The 22,476-nt window shown below is 34.6% G+C and overlaps 1 protein-coding gene across 1 annotated transcript in view; it reads right to left on the bottom strand.

The window, feature by feature from the left end:
* Positions 1-21,774, bottom strand: part of LOC118748980 (centrosomal protein of 164 kDa) — a gene marked incomplete in the record, with an annotated part of 117,755 nt that extends 95,981 nt beyond the window's left edge. Inside the window, 1 exon segment of the mRNA XM_036483753.1 lies at positions 20,047-21,774. Within this exon segment, the coding sequence (XP_036339646.1) occupies positions 20,047-20,209 (163 nt within the window).
* Positions 21,775-22,476: the final 702 nt, after the last annotated feature.

Below are 22,476 nucleotides of genomic sequence, written 5' to 3'. Positions count from 1 at the left end.
GTACTTACAAAAGTGTTCCTCTGTCATGCTGTAGCGGACCAACTCGTGTCTCTGCGCCAGCTTATTGTTTGTTATCCGATCACTGCTCGTGTTTTAACGAAACGTGATTGAAGTTGAGCATTTGAAAGCACATTTGCATGTCTGGCTGTAGCTGAACGTGTAGAGATGCTCGCTGTTAGTTCTTAGCTCCCAGCATGTTCGGGTTCGAATGCCGTCAGAGGCAACATGTAATTTTTAATTTTTGTCTTGGTTTTTATTAAATTCGATAAAGCATTTGAGAAGTGAAGAACAAAAGCGTGTACAAACGAAAAAATATAACAACAATGCCATTGTTAATATGTTGGAGTAGTTTTGTGCTACTCTGATGTAATGCAGGGATGGAGTATATGGTCCTGCCCTAGGACATCGCAATGTTAATTGGACCATATTTTTTATATGAATTGTGGTTAATTTTGGAGTACTCCTTGGTCCTTAGGGAGTACTCTTTACACGCATGCATGGAGTAGTCGTAGAGCTGCAAAAACATCGGAGCACTATCGATAGTATCGATGTTTAAATATTTTTTTGAAAACATCGATGTTTTTCTTACTAATGTTTTTAGAGGATATGCCATCATTGGAAAGTTTATCCGTTGCTGATTTGGGGCAGGCAAGAAGTATAAAAATTAAAGCGTAATAAATTCATAACCTTTAGCAGTACGCAAAAGCGTACCAATAAGGGTTCAGGAAAGTTATTACCAGGACCAAAAAATTTAAGCTTACCGCCTGCTGTTTTACTTTTTCCTCACGAAATAATGGAACGGGTATATATTTCTGTTGAAAACAAGGGTGCCTGTTACTCTTCACAAACAAACTTTAGCAAACCATAGTAGAAAGCGTAGCAAATTTCTTAAGAACTTCGTACTGCTTAAGAAAATTTGGCTCTATAAATTTTTCTTGACCATTTCTTGGGCTTTTTTATTCGTCGAACTAAATAAATGTTTGAAAATAATCATGATATAAAAATTTGAAGGTAAAACCGCTGAGAGACAGCCTGGACATTTTTGAAGTTTGCTAGCATAACAAAAATGTTTTCAAATTTTCAATCTCACAAATACATTCTCACTTCCATTCTCAAATAAAAGAAAATTTGAATATATTCATATACTTGTTTTTTGTTTTACTTGAGTTGCTCTCAAAATTTCAATTTTATAAAGTGGACAAACTTCAAAAAATAAATGATGGCCGACGAATTGAGCGAGCGGTTTTACCTTAAAATATTTGTATCATGGAAAATAATAACATATAAAAACAGATCTAGTTTTTATTAACCCGTAACTTTAATTTCATTTCTGCTTGGATATAAAAATTTAATACCAATGGTTTGTCTCTACGGGAAGCATTAAATACCGAATAACGAATATTTAAAAAAATTAGGACCAACCAACGCAGATCTCCATTATTTGAGAATATTGAGCAAAACTAGTGTGTCCATTGTAATTTTTCAATCCTTGAAGTAAACTGAATAAAAAAACATTAAACTGTACCTAATTTTTGTTGTTTTGAGAGCATATTTACCGATGTTTTTGTGCTTATCTAAGCGCTTAAAACGGATTTTTTCTTGCTTATTTTCTTCAGCCCTGGTTATTACTAATAAATTGATTTTGTCAGTGCGATCTCTAATTGGGAAAATTAAGAATAAAAACCTGAAGTGTACCCTGGATTAATTCCTTTAATTTATTTAATAAGACAGAATTCATAACACATATTAATAGTGTTTAAATTAAATGTGACCTTAAATACAAGTCAAATTAAATTTTAAATTAATTATTGGATAATTTTAAAATAATAACTGTAATTTATTAAAAAATTACGTTTGTTAATTGATAAGGATTTCAGCTTGAAACAAAAAGTTAAAATTCCCAAGAAACCACGATAGTATCGATACTATCGATGTTTTAGTGGCAAAAACATCGAAAAATCGATAGTTTCAAATATCGATGTTTTTGCAGCACTAAGTAGTCGCGATTTTTGCAGGGAAGTCCCTGTTTAAGAGTAAGCTTGAAATCTGACAGCAATACTCAAACCATGTTGACGGTACAGCTACATAGAAGTTCGTTACGAGTTAAGATAAATACTTATAATACTTTTTATGCAAGTATATATTAGGGATGTTTTGAATGTGAAATTTTAGACATCCGCGGATGCGAATGCGGATGCGGATGTCTAACAGCTAACATCCGCGGATGAGAATGCGAATGCGGATGTTAAGTATTTTTAAGAAATAACCAGGTAAGTAAACTAAGTTATTTAGGTAAATAAAAAAATTTAAAAGTTAGTAATTTTCAAAAATATTTATTTTACTTAGTACTTGAAAAGTGAAAATTGTATTTAATAAAAAGTAATGAGAATTGCATCGGGGCTGCAAATGTCGGATGTATCCTCCTGACTTTCATGTCCACTTGAAAAATCTAGCATAATGGTGAGATCGTTGTTTAAACAGCGCTTACAAACCACACCTGATGTGTCAGGTTTTTCTGAAGCTTTTTTAAAAGAATTCTTCATTCTCATTCCTTTAGCAGTTTCAGAATTTGGCGAACTTTTTTAATTCATTTTTAATGGGTCTGCTGCGACTGGTTTGAAGAATTTATGCTTATAGTGAGCTAGATAGGTGGATATGGAAAATAAATTATTATTTTCCAGGAATGAAAATTTTTAACAAAATTCTGTTTTTTAAGATCCTGGCTGCACGCCGAAAAGCACGCAGTTTTTTATAATCATTTGAGTTATTGGAATCACGAATGATGAGGGTTTCAGATAGTTACGTAATTCTTACCTAATTAAAGGTCGGAAGTAAAGCTTTTTAAATATTTCAGCATCGATTCTCTTTATAGCTAAATGTTGAAGATTTCTGCTGGAAATCCCTATAGTAGGAGCTTAATCTTTCACTTTAAATAGCAAAGAAGGGAGACGTAGGGGGAGAGTTTAACCACAGAGGCCTTTATGCAAGGATCCAATGTACATATTTATCTATAACAAAATATTGCCCGACAAGTAACCAAAATTACTGTTTTTAAAATATTTCCTTAAAATAAATTCCCCAAAGAGCCACATTTGAAATGATTGAAACGAATAACCACGCCCACATCCCATATAACGGTAATTTGCGGAAATACGAAAACTGCGATATTTTAGTAACTGCTGAAGATTATTCACTCAAAATTGATATTTACAACAATTTTTAGATCAAAAATAAGAATATTATAAACTTTTGGAAAATGGGCGTAGCCACGCCTACTTATGGTTACATGTGTATATCTTGGTAACCGCTGCACCAATTTATTCCAAACTTGGCACAGCTATTGGCCTTGGTACAGCATGCTAAATGGCCGAAAATTTAAGAAATCGGACAATATCCACGCCCACATCCCATATAACGGTAATTTAGAGAAATACAAAATCTTCGATAAATCAGTAAATATTAAAGCTTATTTATTCAAAATTGATGCTTGCAACAATTCTTTACTAAGAAATACGTTGTATGGTAAAATTTTGGAAAATGGGCGTGACACCGCCCACTTATGATCACATATATGTATATCGGTAACTGTTCTACCAATTTGTACCAAACTCGGTATGGTTATTGTGCTTGCCACATAAAAGAAAAACGTTGAAAATCATTGAAATCGGACTAAAATAACAGCAGCTTTTCATATAACGGTAAATTTCAGAAATGCTTGAAACTGCAATATTTCGAAATTTAAGGACGCTAATTTACTCAAAATTGATACACCCCGGCGGAAGGTTTCGGAAAGGTGAAAAAACATATATTTAATACTTGCGCCGGGTATTTAATGTGCGGCTCCGCCCGAACTTAGACTTTCTTACTTGTTTGATCAGTATTTTTCTTTTAATCAAAATATGTTGAAATAAAAGTGAAACTAAAAAAATTTTGCCAGAAACCCCTTATTCTTAGCTTTAATTTCTTTTAAATAATTATATAATTTTTTTTTTTTTTTAAGTAATCAATCACTTTTTTACTTTTGTCAAAGAATATGGTAGCTCGATTTCAAAAGAAAATGCCAAAAGCACAGTTTACGTCAAATGGGAGCAATGGCGGCTAAGAAGAAGAAGTGATACTACCTTTAAATATTTGTATCATGGGTACCATTTGAAAGGTAATTAAAAAGCTTTATTCAAAAGCGAAAATAAAAAAAAATCGTCTCGGTCGAGATCCTATGCAAATGAATTTCTCGAAGAAAATAAAATTCCTAGTAGTCCTGAAAAAAAAAAAATTTCGTCTAAACCAGCACTTTCCAGCTGCTAAAGTTGTTTGAAGTCAAAGAATGGAGTGGCAAATAAACTGAGATACAAACTTTATCGAATAATCGCGGATAACGAGTTTGCGGGTATAATGAAATTAATAAATTACTAAAATTTAATTTTAGTTAACGTCGTTTTACTTTAATATGAAATACTCAGTCCTAGTTTACTAAAATCTCAAAAATGTATATTCACTAAAAAGAACATATCTAAAAAAAAGCGTTGTAATAAAACCAAAATGGTATTTTAACAATTGTTGCATAAATCACAAAACACTAAAAACTTAAACATTGAAATTCAGTTCCAAATCAAATACCGTCCCGCCATACACTTTGATTTAAATTTTGCAGTTGTTATTGTTTCGCCTTTATCAGGCATTTCCGAAAACATTTCTGACGTTTTTTTGAAATTTGGCGATATAAAATAATTTAATTAATATTTTCTAGAATATGGAAATAATAAAAAAAATAAATAATATGTAATATAATAAATAAAATGTAAATATTTAAAGAGTTCTAAATATTTTATAACGAGATGTCTAAATTTTTTCTTCCCAAAAACCGGGACATTTTGCGTCTCGGAAGGCAGACCAGGGACATAGCTCATAAATCCGGGGCAGTCCCCCTCGGCCCGCAGAAACTTGTTTAGTTAATGGTTAAAGAGAAATTAGTTAAAGTTTGAGCAAAAACGAGTTAACATGTCCCACTCGCCATGTTGGAATGTCCCAGAAACTTTTTTAAATTAAATATTTTGTATATATTAATAGGCTTCTCAAATAATTTTTGTCTTTACAAGTCTAAAGAAGAACATAGCCGAATCCGAAATTCACCGTCGTTACTCGTATGTGCATGTTCAGACTCAGAGATAAAATCATGAAATTTTCATTTCCATTCTGCAATTTTTATTGCCGACTAAATAATTTTAGACATTAATTTCTGGGCTAGTTCTATGTGGAAAAATGTTCATACCTATTGAAAAATAATTGGCTTTGTGACCTCCACAATAGGCTCAGGTGACTTTAACGACCATTCGCTCAACACCTGGCCATCCACTCGACACGTTTATCGATCCACTTGAGACACATCGAAACGAAGGTCTGGAAGCGTGTTGCACAATGGCATATTGCACCGGTTTGTCGAACAGTAAATTTACCGAAGCCAAGGCTAAGACGAGAAGACCAATTGCCAGTAAATTATTATTATAAAATAAAATATACTAACAAACCGAATTACAAAACAGTAAAAAAGGGGGATGAACGCCAATATGGGCGATAGCTCACAAGCTAATTTGCATACATGCATAGATACGTAATATACTAATGCAAACACAAAGGCGTCAGGGCAACGTCCCACCACCTTGGGACAACCATACTATATATATGTACATTAGGGCGGCTCAATTTTTTATCGACATCGTTCCTAGCAGATTCAGATTCTACATAAAATTCTAAGAAAAAAGCCATTTAGACCATAGGTCTAAAATTAATTTCGAGCCTGCGTAATTTTAAAAGAATCTTTAATTAATACTATGTTAATATGCAGATTAATATTCACTAAAGTGTTACGATTTTTTTTTTTTTTTAATAAAAACTTGTGTTTGGGAATTGTTTGATACAAAAAATTAATTTCTGATATCTATTTTTTATTTAAAGAACAGCAAGATGGTGGTACTAATATGTACATATATATAAGGAACGGTAATCTATAAGAAGAGACAACACGTTATAATTGTAGCGAATGTGAACATCAGGAGCGTGCATTCTCTTTTCATCCAGTCATTTGAGCAAAAGAGAAGACACGCTCCTGATGTTCACACTCGCAACAATTATAGCGTGTTGTCTCTTATAGATTTACGTTCTTTGGTATATATTTTGAAAGCCGTTTTTTCTGGTCGCGAACCTCGAGAACGGCTCAACCGATTTGAATATGTAATAAAAAATATAATAAAATGCAATAGTTTTTGAGATATAGTCAAATTTCGGTTTTTAGCGAGGGCACTCACTTAATTGTATATTTTCTTTTATATATATTGTTATATTTTTTCTTATGCCGGATCTCAAATTTATTTCTATAGCCGTGAAGCACATTAAATTTACTATCTCTGCATAAACGATATTTCCTGAACGGATTAGTAGTTTGGGAGCTAATCATTGATTAATCGACAATTTTGCATAATTAAAAAAAAAAACTAAAAAATGTTACTTTCGGTAAATATATCCATTTGAAAGAACCTGTTGGATTCTTGCACGCCAAAGCATGATTCTTCATTAAAACAATAAGGCCCTACTCATCTAAATTGAATAATAAACGTAGAAGTTATGAGCACTTAAGTAGATATAGTACATACAAAAAGTTTCTATACAAATTTATGACTTGCATATTACACCGTGCGACAGTGAATTTTACACATAAAAATATGAATATATTTGCTAAACTAATTAGTTTTTCTCTTCGACGTCAGCATTTTTTTGAAAGGACTTTGAAATTTAAAATATATGATTATTTCACAAAAATTATTTTAAAAACTCAGTGCAATGTAGAGTATAATATAAAAGAGGAAATTCTGTAGAATTATAACTGGTGCATAAGGACTAATATGAGGATGGTTCCGTGCACAGAAGTGGAAAACTATTGACTGCCATTCACCTGGGAGTGGCCAGACGAGATTCTAGTGGATACGGTTCAAATCGCAGCTCACAATGTCCGGATATTTATATCCACGTATCCTCTGGGTAGCAACCAAACTCCCGTTTGGGAGCGAGCTAAAGTGAGAAGGCGTAAACTTCGCATGCGCTGGGTTTGGGCCCAGCCACGTTAAAACCCCGCCCAATGAAAAGGAACACACAGCCTCGGATGAGGCCCAATTTTTTGATGACGACCACGGCAAACGTATAAAGGACTATGATATCCGGACCCTTAACTCGGAAGGTGCCTCTGCCCTTCTGGTTGATGTCCTCGGGAAGAAAAAGGCTGACATCACCGCCATCCAAAAAAATACGATGGATGGGGCAAGGAAAAGTAAGTGTGAAGCCTTGCGACGTCTACTACCGTTGCCACGTAAAGAAGCGCAAATTCGGTGATGGATTTGTGGTAGGAGAGAGACTCCGTCGCCGAGTGCTAGCGTTCACCCCGGTGGACGAACGTCTAGCCACAATCCGCATCAAAGCGTGATTCTTCAATATCTCGCTCTTCTGCGCCCATGTCCCGGCGGAAGAGAAGAACGAGGCGTCCAACGATCTCTTCTATGAGCGCTCAGAGCGTACGTATCAGCGCTGCCCACGACACGATGTTAAAATCGTGCTCGGAGATTTTAACGCCAACGCCACGACGAAACATCCGATAACGGACTGGTACGCACGGTGTTATTGAGTACATACCTTTACTACAATTTTGAATCGCTATATCTCAGAAATGGTAATCCTTAGGAAGAAAAATGTTATAACAGTTTGTATAGATAATTGTATGATCTACACTTTCGTCTCACCTATCTATATATTAATACGCTAACATAAATTTTGTCTCCGTTCGTTTGGCGATTCTACTGAACCGATTTCAAAACGAAGAACACCGTTGGCATTTTTCCGTAGATAAGCTGAGTTTTTATGGTTTCACAATTGGTTGAAAATTACGGCCAAAACCGTCGTTTAAACATTTTCGTATTTGTGTATAGATGTTGCTGCAACATGTTCAATTTGACATGTTTCGCATGTTGTTTCACTTCACATTTGAAATTAAGCTTTGAAATAAAGATAAATATGAAGATGAAGAAATAAATGAAGTCAAAAAAAGAAGGCAAAAGTGAAGATAAAGACGAAAATGGAGACAATGACATATACATAAGAATTAGGGTAACTGAAAGGGTAAGAACATTTCTTGAATCTATGAAGTGAAACTTTTTTAGCGGCATTTGGTTGGTTGGGAGTAAATTGTCGAATTCAAGGGGAATAAAGCACATGGAAATGGTTCTCAGCGGTTTAGCGGTTTGAGAATAAAAACAAAATCAAAGATGCCTAGAGGTACGGGCAAAAACGAAGATGAAAGTAAAACTAAACACTTGTAAGGTGAAGGTGAAGAGGAATATGCAAAAATAAAGATAGATATGAAGAAAAGGATGAGGATGAAGATCGATATTGTTATCGATATAAAACCCGATATTTTTATCGATATAATAATCGATATTGCTATCGATAAAATAATCGATGTTGTTATCGATCCTGTTATTGATTAAATAACCGCTATTGTAATCGATATAATAATCAATATTATAATCTATATTGTTATCGATACAATAATGGATATTGTTATCGGTATAATAATCGATAAATTAATTGATTATGTTATTGATTTAGTAATTTATATTGTTATCGATATGTACAATAATCGATACTGATGATTGTTATATTTATCGATGAATTAATCGATTTTGCAATCGTTGTATTTTTCTATATGTATATGGATATTGTTATCGGTATTTTTATCGACACAGTTATCAACAGGGTTATCGATATAATAATCGGAACTTGGAATGTGATCACATTAAATGACATCACATCACATTATATCACATGATATGAAGAGACATCACATGATATTACATCACATAATATGATATCACATCACACATAACATCACATGATATGTCATCACATTATATGGCATGACATCACATGACTTGACATCACATGATATGACATCGTATGACATGACATGGCATTACATGACGTGGCATCACATGATGTGACATCATATGGTATGACATCATATGACATGACATCAGAGGATATGACAACACATGACATGACATCCTATCACATCACATAAAATCACGTCACATCTTATCACGTCATCGCACCTCATCTCATCTACGTGAATAGAAAAAGAAAAGGATATAAGCAAAGATGTGAAAGATAAAAACAAAGATGAAGACCAAGGTAAATTTACCGATTTCAAAACCAAAAAACACCGTTGGAAAGGTAATTTTCTGTAGATCAGGAGAGTTTTTATAGTTTCGAACTTGGTTGAAAATCGTCGTTTAAAAATTTCCATATTTGTGTATGGTTCTTTTTGCAACCTGTTCAATTTAAGCTGTTTCGCATTTATATTCACTTCGTATTTGAAATTTAACTTTGAAATAAAGATTAATATGAATATGAAGAAACAAGTGATAACGATGAAGACAAAAAAAGAAGGCAAAAGTGAAGATAAAGACGAAAATGGAGATAAAGGCGAAAATGGAGACAATGAGAAATACATAAGAATTAGGGTAACAGAGTTGAAATTTTCCGATAGGAATCGAAATAAAATCAGCCATAAAGGTTACTGAATTTTATCGAATCATCGAAGTTTATAATTATCGAAATTTATCCATGCTTATTAAGTTATCGCAACGTATCGAATAATTCAAACTGATCAATGTTTATTGAGTTGCCGAAATTTATAGACACTGAAACTTAGTTGTCCAAATTTACGGATAGTTATCGAGCTATAAAAACGTGTGGGATTAACGAAATTTGTCAAGTTAAAGAAATGTATCAAGTTATCGATAGTTATTGAATTATCATCATTTATAGGCTTAACGAAATGTATCGAGGTTTCGTAATACATGGAGTTCTTTCAGCTTACAGAGTTATCGATAATTATTGATCTACTGAAATTGGTTGGTTCAACGAATCGAAGTTTATGGAATTTTCAAAATATATCGATTTATCGAAATTTCAAGGTTATATAAGCTTATCAATTTATCACTGCTTATCGAATTTTATCGTGTTAACAGAGTGTAACGAGTTATCAAAATGTTTAGATAGTGGAGCTGTCAAAAGTGAAAATTTATAAAGGTATCCAAAGAATTTACATTTTTGGGTTATCGAAATTTATCGAGCCCTCAAATTTCACAGTTATCGAAATTGGTCGAGTTAACGAATTTTGTTGAGTTATCGGATTTTAGTGTTCTTGAAATTCATCGAACTATCGATATGTATCAAATCATTGAAATTTATCGATAAACTTGAATTTATAGGCTCAATTCCAAGTCCTGTCGAAGTCCTCCAAAGACCTTCTCAGATAAAAAAAAATTTTAGTTACGTTTTAGTTCCAAAGCAGAAGATTTTCCGGTTAGTTAATTTTTTACCGTATAAGTTTTGCTACGTGTTAAGTTAGAAAACCTCTCCAAGGCTTCTAAAACTAGAAAAACTGTCGAATTTAGACATTAACTGGCACTCTAGCTTTTGTAATAACCCTAACGCTGGGACCTTTTGATATTTCATTCATAATATTGTTCGCAACATTCGTACCATTTTTCAGCTTATGCGAATTATTGTACGCTTACCCTTATTTTATGAGCAAACTTGACTGGGCTATTGATTTGTAGCGCCATCTTGCGGTTCTTTAAATAAGAATTAGATATCAAAAATTAATCCTTCGTATCAAAAAACCTCCAAATACAAATTTGTTTTCAAAAAAATAACATTCGTAACACTTTAGTAAATATTAATCTGCATAGGGGGGGGTGAAATAACACAAACGGCAATAACGCAAATTTGTGTTATTTCCCATTTGAATGTGAAATAACACAAATTTGCTTTATTTCATTTTTCGTTGAGCAATAAGACCAACTTTTATACTTAACAATTTGAGTAATAAAGCAAACTAGTGCACATATGTACGTAGTCACCCAGTTACATTTGACAAAAAGTAGTACATGAACAAGTTAAATGGACGGATTTGTAAGTATACAATTTTGAAAGTGCCCGGCGTCGCGGCGGTCCGCGTTGGCGCGCCGCCCCGCGCCACCCCGCGCCGCGTTCCACGACGCGCTCGCGTCCCCCGCCCCTCCCCTCCTTTCGCAATTATGTACTGGTGGCATTATAACCGTTTAGAAAAAGGAAAAATTATAAAATAACACTAGTTCACTTCTGAAACTGCTTTTTAATGTCCAAGTAATGGGAATTATTGTGTATGGTGTTATTATTGCATGCTGCATCCCACCCATAGTGGAATTTACCAGGTGCCACTGCTTTATTTGAAAATTTGCCTATAAAATGTGACTATAAGGCAGCCGAATGTCAGAAAATAAAGCGAGAAATCCGTTTTATTACTTCATCTGTTTATTGCGACATGGTTCCATGCAAACATTTTAAGGTTTTCCAGCAATGTTTTTAACAACATATTAAAAAGCATGCAGAATAAATTCATACAAAAGCGCTATGTCCAATATGCGGAGCAGTTTTTAAAGACGATGCTTTTCCTATGTTTTGTTAGACTTTTCATAAGTAAAAATATTTTGTGAATATTACTTTCTTCATATGAATTATATCACATTTTTTGTTTAATTCAAGGCCTATCAAACAGGTTTAGAGCATTTGAGCAAAAACAACATTTGCCTGTATTTTGTTGTTGCTTCTGGTATCGAAGGTGCCAAAAACTGTTCAGATTTTTTTCTTCTACATCAAAGCGTGCCATGCGAAATACGAAAAAGGTAAACAATTTTAATTGAAAACATGAAAATTGTTGCAGCCTTCTTTCTTAGTAAATTGGTTCGCTTCTCGAAGCATTGATCCACCATCCTGTGCCAGGTCCAGTAATCAGCGGTTGTGCTGCTGAGTTGGTCGAGCTTTCCAAAAGCTGCTATTTAATCGCTGGTTTTGTATGGGAAATGTTTCACATGCAAATAGATTTTAACAATTTAGAATTTTTTTGAGAAGAAATGTTAAATATTTGACATTTTCGAGAACAAATAATTTGAAATAAATCAAATCAGCTGCTATACGGATATTACCTGTGCAATGTGCCTTGGTTTAACTGTATTTTTGGAATAAACAAAGTTCTTTTTGCTTCTGTCAGTAAACTGTGTTTTTTTTTTTACAAATAGTATAAATAAGCAATGGGAAATAAGGCAAAATTTGTTTTATTTCCAACCTTTGTTGGAAATAAAGCAAATCTCAGATTTTGGTATTATTTCCCATTTAAAAGTGAAATAAAGCAAATTTTGTGTTATTGCCGTTTGTGTTATTTCACCCCCCCATCTGCATATTTATTTAGCATCATTTAAAGAATTTAGAGCTATGATCTGGAGGATAATTTTCTTAGAATTTTATGAAGAATCCGAATTTGCTAGAAATGATGTCGAAAAAAATTGATCCATACAAATTGACCCGCCCTAATGTACACGCATATATGTACTAGAGTCCAGCGCAATTGTATTTGCCGCATTTCATTCAATAAGTACTCCTTGCATTGTACTCTACTCCCAACACATTGTTACTTTTTTTCCGCATACATACACTACTTGGCGTTGAGAAAGTAAATACTTGACGTACTTGCTATTACTCCACCAAAGTACGTACTCTACTTTCCCTCATCGCGTACGAGAGATATTTGCTGCTGCCAAAAGGGAGTAGCAAATCTACTCTCTGTATACTTGTAGTACGGTAAGTACTTGCGTATTAAATTTCAATTCTGGTTGTTAGCCTACTAGTTGATATCGTTTGCAGCGCTGGTCAGTGAAATTGAAAGAGTAAAAATAGAATATGGAAATCGACGATGTAAGGAAATGTTTACGGCCTTATTTATAAAAAATAACGTAGATTTAGACAGTTGTTTAATGTGACATTTTCATAAAACTTTTGTATTCAAGCAGCTTTTTAAATCTATGTATGTACTTAAATTTTTATGAAAGTATTATTTCTCGTCTCTAATTTTCTATAAAACTATTTGCAGTCATTAACCAACAAAAAAGTTGTCAAAAATAATAACTTAAGCAATGCTGCTATACGAAATAAAATTATTAGTGGCAAATCAAAATTTTGAAAAGTGCCGATTTTCACATTCGATAGTTGGACATGGTAGCGACGAGATGTACGAGCATTTTTTTCTTAAGAGCTGCATCGGATAATAACCACGCCTACCTCCCATATAACGGTAATTTTCAGAAATACGAAAACTGCTATATTTTAGTAACTACTGAAGATAATTCACTCAAAATGGATACTTACAATAAGTTTCAGACGGAAAACATGAATATTATAAATTTTTGGAAAATGGGCGTAGCCACGCCCACTTATGGTTACATGTGTATATCTTGGTAACCGCTGCACCAATTTCTTCCAAACTTGGCACAGTTGTTGGCCTTAGTACAGCATACTAAATGGCTGAAAATTTTAAAAATCGGACAATAACCACGCCTACCTCCCATATAACGGTAATTTTCAGAAAAACGAAAACTGCGATATTTTAGTAACTACTGAAGATAATTCACTCAAAATTGATATTTGCAATGAGTTTTAGACGAAAAATAAGAATATTACAAAATTTTGGCAAATGGGCGTAGCCACGCCCACTTATGGTTACATGTGTATATCTTGGTAACCGCTACACCAATTTCTTCCAAACTTGGCACAGTTGTGGGTCCTGGTACAGCATACCAACTGGCCGAAAATTTCTATAATCGGACAATAACCACGCCCACATCCCATATAACGGTATTTTCGAGAAATACAAAATCTTCGATAAATCAGTAAATATTGAAGCTAATTTATTCAAAATTGATGATTGCAACAATTCTTTACCAAGAAATACGTTTATGACAAAATTTTGGAAAATGGGCGTAGCACCGCCCACTTGTGATCACATATATGTATCTCGCTAACCGTTCTAGCAATTTGTACCAAGCTCGGTATGGTTATTGTGCTTGCCACATAAAAGCAAACCGTTGAAAATTGTTGAAATCGGACTAAAATTGAGGCCGCTTTTCATATAACGGTAAATTTCAGATATGCTTGAAATTTCAATATTTCGAAATTTAAGGACGCTAATTTACTTAAAATGTATACACCCCGGCTTATCATGTAGCGGTAGCTTTCGGAAAGGTGGAAAACATATATTTAATACTTGCGCCGGGTATTTAATGTTCGGCTCCGCCCGAACTTAGACTTTCTTACTTGTTTTTTTTGATAACACTGCGACAGCTCAAATTGGTATTGAGTAAACCCAAATGCAAGATAGAGTTTTTGAATTTCATTGAGTTTTTTTTAATAAATACTGAAATTAGAGGTGTATGAATGGCGAAAGAAAAACTTCATCCGATTTTTTTTAAATCGAAACTACATTTTAACATATGTACATATGTCCATGCATACATAAATATATTTAATATGAACCCATGGTTTCAATTCTACGCATATCGTCAGGGTTTTCCTCACAACTTGGTTTTGCTGCAGTGAAGCGACAGAACAAGTGACGAGAAAAAATATATGTATGCGGACACTTACATATATATGTATCTATGCACATACGTATCTATGCACATACGTATCTATGCACATACGTATCTATGCACATACGTATCTATGCACATACGTATCTATGCACATACATATCTATGCACATACGTATCTATGCACATACGTATCTATGCACATACGTATCTATGCACATATGTATGTATCTATGCACATACATACATATGTACTTAGGTATGTATATCAGCATTTTAGTTGAAAGTACGTTTTGCTCGTCGCTCTCTTCATCGCTCCACTACATTCCTGTCCTTGGTTTTTTTCAGATACCACAAATGCGCGATCCAGAAAATTCTTCTATCATTCTTGCCACAAATGTATGTTTTCTTCGAAAATACTCAAGTACTACCAGTAGAGTACTCTACTGTCAAATACCTTTTACTCGCAGTAGTTGCGGAAGGCAAAGTAAATACTCTACGCGTGTTGCTATTGATCGGTATTTTACGTACGCTTGCTGAAACTGGTTTATGCTTACTCTCAATTGACCCGAACGATGAAAGTAGGGGATGGAAAGTATTTGCGCGGCGATCGGATGTCTTGTTGGGCCGTTTAAATGGAATTGCGCAGGAGTCTAATATGTACGTATTACATACATACATATGTACAACATGCCGCATAGCTAGCGGTGTAAAAAAGTATAAAAAACAATAAACGTTTTGTTGTGCAACCTCATGAACTAACCCAACAAACACTGGAACAAAATTTCCCAAAAGCTTCAGAAAATCCTATTTCTCAATTTGATTTTCAGCCATGGTACAATAATTACAGGTATTGTCTTCCCAGAGAGTTTTGCTTCATATCGGTACAGGTATTGTCTTCCCAGAGAGTTTTGCTCCCTTATTTTCATTTTGACGCAGTTCAATGTTGATTATTTTACTTTTATTTTGCTTTGCTTTTGTTTTCGCTCAATTTAATTTTTATAAATTTTCAAAACAAAAGAAAAAACGTTTGCAATTAAGTGAGCCATACAAATTTTGAATTTATTTACAAGGAGAGCTTATCATGCTTGTCACATAAGTCGAATTGAACGTGTCCAACAAGTTTTCATTGGCTTTGCACTACGTCCCCTTCGTTTTCATGACCCCATGCCCTCATACTACTCTAGGTGCTTGCTTATTAATTTAAAATCCCTACAATCTCGGAGATCTATTCTGTCTTTATCCTTTGTTTTTGATATCATTAGAGGTGTTGTGGATTGTCCCTCCCTTCTGGAGCGCGTCTATTTTAACATTCCTGCTAGAGTGCTTCGAAATTTTGGCTTTTTCAATATTGGCTTCATAAGAACTACTTATGCTGCACCCATCACGAGAGCTCTGATGGAACTCAATACTATATATAAATCGTTTGAGATTGATTTACCTCCCAAAGCACGTAAGTAAAGTAAGTAATAGTAATAGATCTAATTTGTAATTTGGTTTCTCTTGTAACGTTGTTAGCATTGAATAAGATATCCATTATGATATTGCTCTAAAATCTTTTATCCTTAATGTTTTTCCATTTTTTTTTTTTTTTTTTTTTTTTTTCGTAGGAGAGGGAACTGCTTTATGCACTGGCCGGGGGCGCTAGTCTCTATACTACCTTCCCCGAGTGTGGGACTCCCACCGAAGCGTGTTGGGCTACCCACTAAAACCCAAACTCCCACCGCCCGCGCAAGAATCCCGCATCTGGCACCGCAATTCTGCATATCTTCAGATGCAGGAGCGCGCTGTTAGAGCCTTGGGGCTGCTCTTTTGTAGGGGCGTTTCATTCGGGTGTCCTCAGTAGACAACCGTCCTCTCGTTTGCAGCGGAGTACGAATTTCACGTATCTCGCAACTGCTTCCCACTTTTCTGCGCTGGAAATCATTATCCCAACTATGTTGTCCGGAGTTATGTCTCCGTGACGTTTTTCCATTACAGTTTGTGTATTTATTAAGATTATTATTTTTTGTTAAATCTCTGTATTAGTCTGTAAGACAATTTGTTTTTGTTGACTTATTGTTTACTTGAAATAAAGAAATGTTTTTTTTTCGGCTTTTGCAAAATTAAATAAGTTCTCTGCAAGATGGTTTGTTTAAAGAAACACGTGTACTTACATATATGATATAAGGGGTATTGAAATATCCCTTTTCCCTAGCAGTAAACCTTTCAGTGTGGGCAACAATGTTATTTTTTAAATAAGGCAGATATGCGCTCTCTGGGAAGACAATACCTGTAATTATTGTATCATGATTTTCAGCATTGTTTATCATTTGACACAAAACATTTTCTAAAATTTTTGGCAAATATTGTTTATAAACTTAAGAACGGTTTGAGAAACATTTGAAAAACACGTTCCGCGTCATCTGTGTGAATAAGCGATGCCTACTTGCGGGGAATTCCCCGATTTGCTGGGAATTTGTCTCGTTGCGTGTCTCGGGCAATCGTTGAATGAGCTGCCTTTTTCGGGGAATTTTGACTATTTAATTTTAAATCATAACTTATCTAGAGTGCAGAATACTTTTTGTAAAATTTTATTTTTTGTCACAATTACAACTCTGCCAATTTCGCATTAGCAACACTATAAAAACATTGATGTCAGCAATCAAGGTGAATTTCATTCGCAGTAGAGTTGGGAAGTACCGAACATATTGTAACCGGGAAATTTTTTATCAAAAAATTACACCACTTGTAACCACAGCTCAGCTTTGAAGTTTCGTAGAAATTCTTGCGCTGTATATTTCAAGGGGAAATATTTTGTTACCTGCTTATGAGACGGTTAACTGAGATTTTTTATGTACATTTTATTAGAAATGTTAAAATATAGCTAATAAAAATTTATAATAATTTACCTTATTAATTTTTCTCTTCTTAACCGACTTCAAAAAAGCAGGAGTTTATAAATTCATCGGATTTTTTTTATGTATGTTACCGCATAACTTTGGACCACATTAACCAATTTCGATAATTCTTTTTCTGGTGCTTCAGGGGTCCCATACTAAATTGGTTTAGATCCGATCATTGGATCACGAAGAAATTAACGGTACTTCTAAATTTGTATATGAGAATTGAAGTCGATTATGTTTTTTGCTTAAAAATTACTTGTTATTGTAACAATTGAGTTGTACTGAGCCCTACAAAGAAATTTATATTGCATAAAGTTTATTATGAACTTATTGAAGAGTTAAAACACAAATTTGTTAGTTGCCTTAATTGCATGCAAATTTTAAAATGTGACTTCGTCTTTACGCCAACATCGTAATTTTTCATTATTTTTGACCGACTTCTATTCGTCGGAATATTTTTTCTGTGTACATATATTACCGCATAACAGATTTCGATAATTCTTTTTTAAAGGAAAGGTGGTAGCTCAGAGGTGGTCCCATCCTAATTTGGTTTAGATCCGATTATTGGATCAAGAAGAAATTAACGGTAATCTTAAAGTTTTACATGAAAATTGAAGACATGCATGTACATTAGGTTTTGTTTTTTTGTTAGAAATTTAATTGTTTATTTACCTAAAGCTAAATTCAAGTACAAACTAAGAGAAAATATTAAAAGATAATGATTATTTTACCTTTTTTTAAGTAAATGCTGATGAGAAATACCATAAAGTGTACGAAATGTAATTTGCAGGAGAAAAACTTGGTACAATATTTATAGTTAAATTACTGACAGGCTCAATTTCAAGTCCGCTTCTTCTGGGCGAAGTTAGCCTTAATGTTCCCTCCCGGGTATCAAGACACTTTTGTCCCCTATTTCTGAAAGCTTGTAAAACTAATTTTGAATTGCACGACCCACCCCGTTGCTTATTCCAGGATTTTAACTCTCATTCCAGCACGTTTGATATATCAGATCCGCTTTTCAGCATTAAGAAATCGATACTGTCCTCTCTCAATAAATGAATCATTAAAATAAAGACAAAAAATCGGCTGATGAATTTAGTTCTGTAGCTGAACAGTTTTAGATCTCGACACTTAACAAACTCCTGCCTATCGTGACTAGGCGCAGAAATTGAAAATAAATACTGGTACCGTACGTCATGCGGACTCGTGCGGATAGGCGGGAATGGAGGGTAAAAACCGCTGGGATTATTATATAAGTAAATCTCCGCATATTATCTTTTCATCGATTTTTAAGCCGCTTTGGGCAGCATGAAAAGAAGCCATACTTAATGTTGCATTGCCTGCTAAACTAATACGGTTAAATAGAGTCGAGTTGCGGCAAGTTTTAGCTCCGTGCATATTGGGATGACGCCAAGACCAAGCGAAATTTTAGATTCGATGCTGGAAAATGTGCTCATCAGAAATAGTTGGCCTTAACTCCATGGCTGTGAGTGCCGTGTTTTCCAGCTTAAAGAAGAAATTCTTTGCATTTTGGAACGTACGTTACAAGAAAGATACAACCTTGAACTAGTAAATGACTGTCTAGGATCCAGAATTAAAATCAGCAATAACCTTAGCCTGGATCTCAAGCGAAGGATAACTCTTGCCCTTTCGCGACGAACAAAATTTAGGGTATAGAAATCTGCCCGTTTTTTTATACGGCGCAAAAACGTGACAATGTCGAATAAAAATGGGAAGGCTTTGAAAGCTTTCGGAGAAATAATTCCACACAAAATCTATAACCCTTTACGCGTGGGCGGGCGTACCGAAGACGATATAATGGCGAAGTGTGCGAGCTTTATCCCATAAATAGTCAAATGTGATTGCGGTGGCATGGGTACGCAGAGATAATATAATGAAGCTCTGGTGAAAATGTTCGGCGCCAAGGGGCGGACCACGATAGCAAAGGCGGCCAGGACCTTTCGAAACTTGGAATGGACAATTGGCGTAACTTTGCAACTGAGAGAGGCAACTGATGACATTTTTTGGACTTGACTCAATTCGACAAACATTTGCAGTGCCAAATAAAAGAATAAGATATATATCGAATTTGGGGGCTAGTGTCGGTACTGAAAATTGATTAAAAACATAGCTTTTTACACTGTAATTAACTCAGTATCCAGAAGAAAATTGTCCTGATATTTTAGAATTTTCACTTTTAATGGTGTAGCTATTTTCCTATGAATATCCATAATATTATAGACATTTTGTATACAGCTGATAAAAACTTTTAACATCCCTGCAAAACCAAAGTTCCCGAAATCTTAATGAAATCTTATCTCATTTCTGTAACGATTTTTTACGAATCTTCAAGGAAAATTATATGAAGGGGTTGACACGAACTCGTAAAGAAATTTCTGTACGAAAAATAAAGAAAATTCTGAAAACAATCTGCAAGAAATTTTTACAGAGCAGCATCATTTTCATTGCTTTACCGATTTTCTTCTTTAGAAATTTCGTAAAAGAATCGAAATGTGCACAGTTTGTTTCATTTTAGAAAATTCGGCAAAAAAATCGGATGAGATCTTAATAAATTCTTTAAAGTTTCTGTACAATTCAGAATACTCTAATAAAATAGTTTGTAGGGATATGTATGTACATATCACACTCACCTTCAGGAGATGGTTCGGTCTCATCAAAAATTTCTTCACAAATAACCGAAGTGGATGGGGATGCAATACCCATATTCCCGGAAGTTGATGGCGTTGATGAGGATGCCGATGCCGATCCCGACGCCGACACTGACGTCGATGCCGCCGATGTTGATGTTGCCATGCTGTTATTTATAATTCTGTTTTTTTTTTTTTTATGTGACAACTCCCACGAAATTTCGTTGACTAAATCAATTTCCACTTCATTCGAATTCACTGCGGTAACTTCAGTTATTTATTGGCGCTTTACACTCTTCCAGACGATAATGAGACTTTTATGTTTGCTGCCAATCTTCAACGACCCGATGCTGCATGCCACCAATTAGATACGCGTACATATGCAGGCACAAGATTATAGTCGTTGAGATGGTTTCGAGAATTGATTTCGTGCAATTTCGCTCTTAACATTTATTCCTTTTTCGTCTTTGTCGCCGCCTTTTGCTTTTCTGTTGCCTTTGTCTTGGCTAAGTATTGTGTGTATTGGAATCTGGGAGACTCGCTGCGAGCAGGGAAGATTATGCACCGCTGACCTAAAAAGGGGGGACACAATGGGCGGTTACGAAATATCGATGCTAATTCAACAAAAGCATACGTATATACTTGAATAAAAATGTATATGTGTGTATATACTTAAATGTATGTGTATGTATTTATATTATACACGAAGGATTCACTTTGCCATGCTTTGTTATTGGTCCGTATGAATAAAAACTGAGCAATTGCTTTTTCTTAAAATTTCATACCTGTTACTTCACTTTTGTTTGAATAAATCGAGTAAAAGGTCTGAAATATTAAGAAAAAGCAATTGCTTATTTTTATTCATACGGCCCATTGTCACCGTTGTTGCTCGATCGGCTTTACTAAAATTGTGTTATGATTGGAAGAGTTGAGACAACTACATCACCTCACCACCCCACAGCACCGCAGCAACAAAATCACACATTTGAATGCATATACGAGATACAGATTTTCACCTATGCTTTATGAAGAATATTTCTACTATTGGAGGAGATATATTTTTATCATTTGAATTTGCACGAAATAAAAAAAAGTGTTTGAATTTTGGACGATTAGCTTTTATTTATTTTTTTCAAAACACCTATACGCCTTTTCAGCTGTTAAATATTGATTAAAAGCGATTATTGATTTTTCCGAAAAACTCAACACACCTTCTTTAACTTATTTCTTTAACCTTAGACGAGGCTATTTATTACAACCAACTTTTTATATTTTAAATTATTTCAAATACTGCGACTTTCTCAACCCAATTTTTACTATTTTTGCGCATTGTACTTAATTTTTTGTACTGCTATAACTAATTTTCACTTAAACAAATATTTATGCGTTTCTAGAAATCACGTTTGTTCTTCCTTAACTTCTTAAACAGTACTGATTTTTCGAAAATGTGCATACAACGTTTGAACCGCTTTCGCTATTCTCTAATTCAAGTACTACACTGCATGGTATGTACGACATGTATATATGTGTGTGTGTTTGTACGCATGCACTTTCGAAAATGTCCTTTCGCCGAAAGCTTTGCGCATGGCCCGTGGGGGTTGTATTCGATTGCTGTCATATGGTTTTCATTCTTCTTCACATTGCCCCCTTTTGTTATTGTTTTCATTCAGTTTTCATTCACATTGGTTTTGTCTGGTACAAGAATAAAAATGCACATTCTTACTCACATATGTACATACAATGTATATAATTGTAAATACATATTTACATAAGCATAGTATGTATGTACATACATATGTATGTATGTACAAACTTTCTGCGGATTCTTTACATTAAAGCAGAAACAGACAGCAGCGTTGATCCGGATCAACTCGGGAATTAACTGCAGTTGATCCGGACTAAGTCCAAGTTAATCCGGATCAACGCTGACGTCTGTTTAAGCGTTAAGACCACATTTAATCACCAAAGGGATTTGGATATAAGCCAGAATTCCGATATTATTTGTATATTGCATTATCACCCCAATTACGAGTACGTATTCTTATTTTTATTTATTTATTTTTTTTACTGTCGTTGTAACTGCCTAAGCGATTTTAGCCGACAAGGCAAGCCAGTCGTTTCTCTTCTGTGGCAACTAACACCGAGTCCTTCTCCACCTAGTCTTTCCAAGAGGAGGCCTGCGTCTTCCTCTGTTACCAGCATCGCGACGTGCGTGGAATACTTTCAGACCTGGAGCGCTTCTGTCCATTCGTGCGACATGACCAAACCAGCGTAGCCGCTGTATTTTAACTCCCAACCCAGAGCCGCCTCATCTGATGTTTTCATTGTTCATGCCATACACCAGCATGGTAACGAGTAGTTTTCGTACGTCGAGAGAGGACTTTACTTTTCAGTTTCCTACTCAGTCCAAAGTAGCACTTGTTGCCAAAAGTG

This window comes from Rhagoletis pomonella, unplaced genomic scaffold (genome assembly GCF_013731165.1).
Source record: "Rhagoletis pomonella isolate Grant_MI unplaced genomic scaffold, Rhpom_1.0 Rhpom_scaffold_00013, whole genome shotgun sequence".
NCBI lineage: Eukaryota > Metazoa > Arthropoda > Insecta > Diptera > Tephritidae > Rhagoletis > Rhagoletis pomonella.
Note: the sequence above shows the minus strand (reverse complement) of the source record. Positions and strands in the feature narration are given on the sequence as shown.